Below are 3,595 nucleotides of genomic sequence, written 5' to 3' on the forward strand. Positions count from 1 at the left end.
GGCCAGAATACTGCAAACAGATTTAGCTCTGGTTAAAAATGACAATGATGCGTTGAACCACTTATGACTGAATCTGACGCTGATGGTTTATGTAGAAAACATATCATGAAGCCCCCCTTATTCACTTTGAATTCTACAAGAAATCATTCAAACAAAACTTAATGGAGTACTCAGGATCAGTTACTTTAGTATGTCTGGCTCACAATGCCAACAAGAAGTCAGATCCCAGCTAACAAAGTTAACAAGAAATCCATTCAGAATCCTTTGAGGAGGTTTCTATTACTGTGTCTCCATTGCCAACGTCAATACAGCACAAGAATGTGCTTTTAAGTTTACAGTACGCCACGACAGCATGACGGCGGGGTTTACTGGAAGCTTTGTGACCGTTTTATCTTCACCCTTATCCTCACTAAGTCTTTTATTCCAAAAATATGATGGCTTTCTCTATTTAAAGTGAGCAGTGGGTCTGTTCCCCTGGCCTGATACAAAGTACTTACTTAAGATTGAATTCTCAGATGTGCTGTAATCTGCCAGATGTCAAGAGCCATTTTAAACTAGACTGCAGCTGCCGCAGTGACAGTGGAATAAAAAAAGCCAGTCAGAACACTACTCGACACTATTTGAAGGAACAAGTCGTGGACAAGAACTAAACTGACCCATAATAGGAAATAAAGTCTGGAGATGTTAACATCTGCTGCATCAGCGTTGACCATTCCTTCGACCTTCTTGCTGTGAGGCAACAGTCCTACCCACTGCACCACCTTGCAGCCCTCCTATTTATATAAATTCTTTAATAATAGTTAATGTTCTGTCTTGTTGCACTGCTTTATCTTTTGCCAGTGTGCTTTAGAAACCACAACAAGGTAAATAAATAAAGTATGATTAACTTTTGCACACAAGGAATTACTCCATGTATCATTTGTTCTTTTCAAATACAATTGAAACTCATCCATCCATTATCTACACACCGCTCAATCCTCACTAGGGTCGTGGGGGGCTGGAGCCTATCCCAGCTGACTCAGGGTGAAGACAGGAGACACCCTGGACAGGTCACCAGTCTATCACAGGGCTGCACTTAGAGACAGACAACCAAGCACACTCACATTCACACCTACGAACAGTTTAGAATCACCAATTAACCTCAACATGTTTTTGGACTGTGTGGGAGGAAGCCGGAGAACCCAGAGAGAACCCATGCTGCACGGGGAGAACATGCAAACTCCTCACAGAAAGATCCCAGGTGTCCTAACCGGGAGGCAAACCAGGGATCCTGTAGCTGTGAGGCAACGATGTTAACCACACAGCCACTGTGCAGCCCCTAACTGAAATCCAAAAATGCTGAAATGAAAAAACAGNAAATTAAAAATTAAAAACCAAAACTGTTTTGTTCAGCTTTCATCAGGAATATCATGTTACTCTGAGCTGACACTTTGGATCACATCTTACTTTAAAAATTAATTTCACGAGTTGGTCTATCTTTAGATGACACACGATCAGTGTTGGAAAAGTGATGATGCTTTTACTCATACGTCAGTAATACCAAGGAGGCCTCACAGGTTCAAGAGCCTACCTGTCAGCATGTATTGGTAAGCGTTGTCAGAGATGGAGAAGATGTGCGGGGGGGCCTCCTGACGTTTCTTTCCTCGGTACCCGGCCACCACCTCCGGGTTGTAGACCGGAAGCCACTTGTAAGGATTCACAGTCACACAGAAGAGCCCCGAGTAGGTCTGTGAATAAATAGTACAGGGAGAGAAATCAGGATACACAAGTGATTACTCAAGTTGTCACATGTGGTGCCTAACTTGTTCTGTCCTGTATCAAAAGTCCCACACAAAAAATAATCTTTTTATTTTTTATAACAAATGTGTGAATTGGTTAAAATATCCACATTCACAGCAGCCTTACATAAATCATCCAGGCAGCGTAGCGCTCCTTAAGGTTAAAGAGCACAGCTGGCTCGTGGAGATGCGTCAGCAGGGCCATGTCCTCGATCTTGTCAAACTTAGGAGGGTTCATGGGCCGAATGTCATCCAGATGCACACTGACAACCTGAAGTGTGATTTCAAACAGCACCAGGATAGGAGATGTCAGAATTCTTCAAATCAAAGCCTATAAATTATGTCTCAAACTACACCCACCTTTCCTCCTTCGGTCTCCACAGTGGCTGCGGAGCCGTCTTGGCTTTTGATTTTTCCTTTGACATATTCCTGCTTCGGGTCGGGCACGAAGACGGCTGCTTTGGCATCAAACGGCATATTCTGGGCTGCGATCCTCTCCCGTTCTGATTTGCGGAGGTATGGGGCAGCGACCCCAAATATCTCCATCTCTGCGTCACTCATTTTGTCGAGCTGCATGATGGGGACAAACGAATGTGCTCACAAAATATGATTAATTAACAAATTAAACAGGAGCAGATGAAAAGTTGACTGTGGCACCGTACTCACCTGACTTCTTCAGACCAAAATGAAAAGTCGCTTCAAGTGTTTCAGAGCCTTTGAAGAAAATACTCCAGTCTGTACTGTTAATTGCTCCAACACTACACCACAGACATATCTCACCGTAACGAGACTTTGACAGCTTTTATAAGCGATGGCCAGTCCTGCTTCACGGCTGCTTCCTCTCCTATATTAGGAGATCTGGCTTCTACGCCACCTTGGTAAAGTCAAGTATGTCCATTTTGTATTTCAAACTGTCTATGTATAGCTGTATTGTGTCACTTTTAAAAGGTTTCAATTTTAATCCTTCAGACTGTCCATTAAAAAGCGATGAATGCTAAGGACGACAGCTTAGAGGGCTTACGGCCCCGACACGGCAGGCCTCATTTTCTGGGATCAGGGAAGATTAGGTCGGTTAGGGCATCGCTGAAATTCTGGCATTGGCTGTCTGGAGAACAGAGTCGATCACACACGACTGTTTGGGTTTGTGTGGGGGGGGGCAGCCGGGGTTGAGGGGTAACATTTAGCACATTCCAGACAGAGCACTGCTTCTATTAACCCACATTTATTACAGATTTGGCAATAGAAGAAATATAGTTTTGGTCCACATGCCCCACCGGTTGTTCGATGTCAGTCCGAAGTCTGCTGTTTGATGTGTTCATCTATATTTGTTGTGACTTTACCTGTTGTGTTTGTATGTTTCTAACATGAGTTTCAATCTATATTTGTTTGTCTGTTAAAAGCTAATGATTTTCACATGCATGGCTTTTGTCTCATCTTTTACTTTTAGCTTCATATTAAAAAAATGATTTGGCAGAATAATGTCAATTATTGTGACGTAAAGCCTCTGTAGACAATTGGCAGAAAACATGACATGTGTTAATTGGTTTTTAACTGTCAAATTCAATGAGTCCGAGCCAAGCTAGCAGTTGGCTCTATGGCATAGAGTCGCTCTGCTAATCTGGCCGTTCCTTTTGGTTCCGTCCAAAACATTGTTTCTAGTTCTGGATGGATTGGCACATCTTATAACATGTATGTCAGTCAGGCAAGAAAGACGTCAAGAACACCTTTAAAGGGAAGCCAGTCCAGAGCATCATCACCACTGGTTGTCTGTCTCTAAGTGTAGCCCTGTGATAGACTGGTGACCTGTCCAGGGTGTC

The 3,595-nt window shown here is 43.2% G+C and overlaps 1 protein-coding gene across 4 annotated transcripts in view; it reads right to left on the reverse strand.

The window, feature by feature from the left end:
- LOC103366169 (myosin-1-like) overlaps positions 1–2,339 on the reverse strand; it is a 22,000-nt gene extending 19,661 nt beyond the window's left edge. For all 4 annotated transcript variants that reach the window (XM_008293822.1, XM_008293823.1, XM_008293824.1 and 1 more), the window contains exons 1-3: positions 2,139–2,339; positions 1,906–2,049; positions 1,571–1,727 (exon numbers count right to left, since the gene is read on the reverse strand). In XM_008293822.1, coding sequence (XP_008292044.1) covers positions 1,571–1,727; positions 1,906–2,049; positions 2,139–2,339 — 502 coding nt within the window. The remainder of the gene's footprint in view (positions 1–1,570; positions 1,728–1,905; positions 2,050–2,138) is intronic.
- Positions 2,340–3,595: the final 1,256 nt, after the last annotated feature.

The sequence above is a fragment of the Stegastes partitus genome, unplaced genomic scaffold (genome assembly GCF_000690725.1).
Source record: "Stegastes partitus isolate 25-593 unplaced genomic scaffold, Stegastes_partitus-1.0.2 Scaffold914, whole genome shotgun sequence".
NCBI classification, from domain to species: Eukaryota; Metazoa; Chordata; class Actinopteri; family Pomacentridae; genus Stegastes; species Stegastes partitus.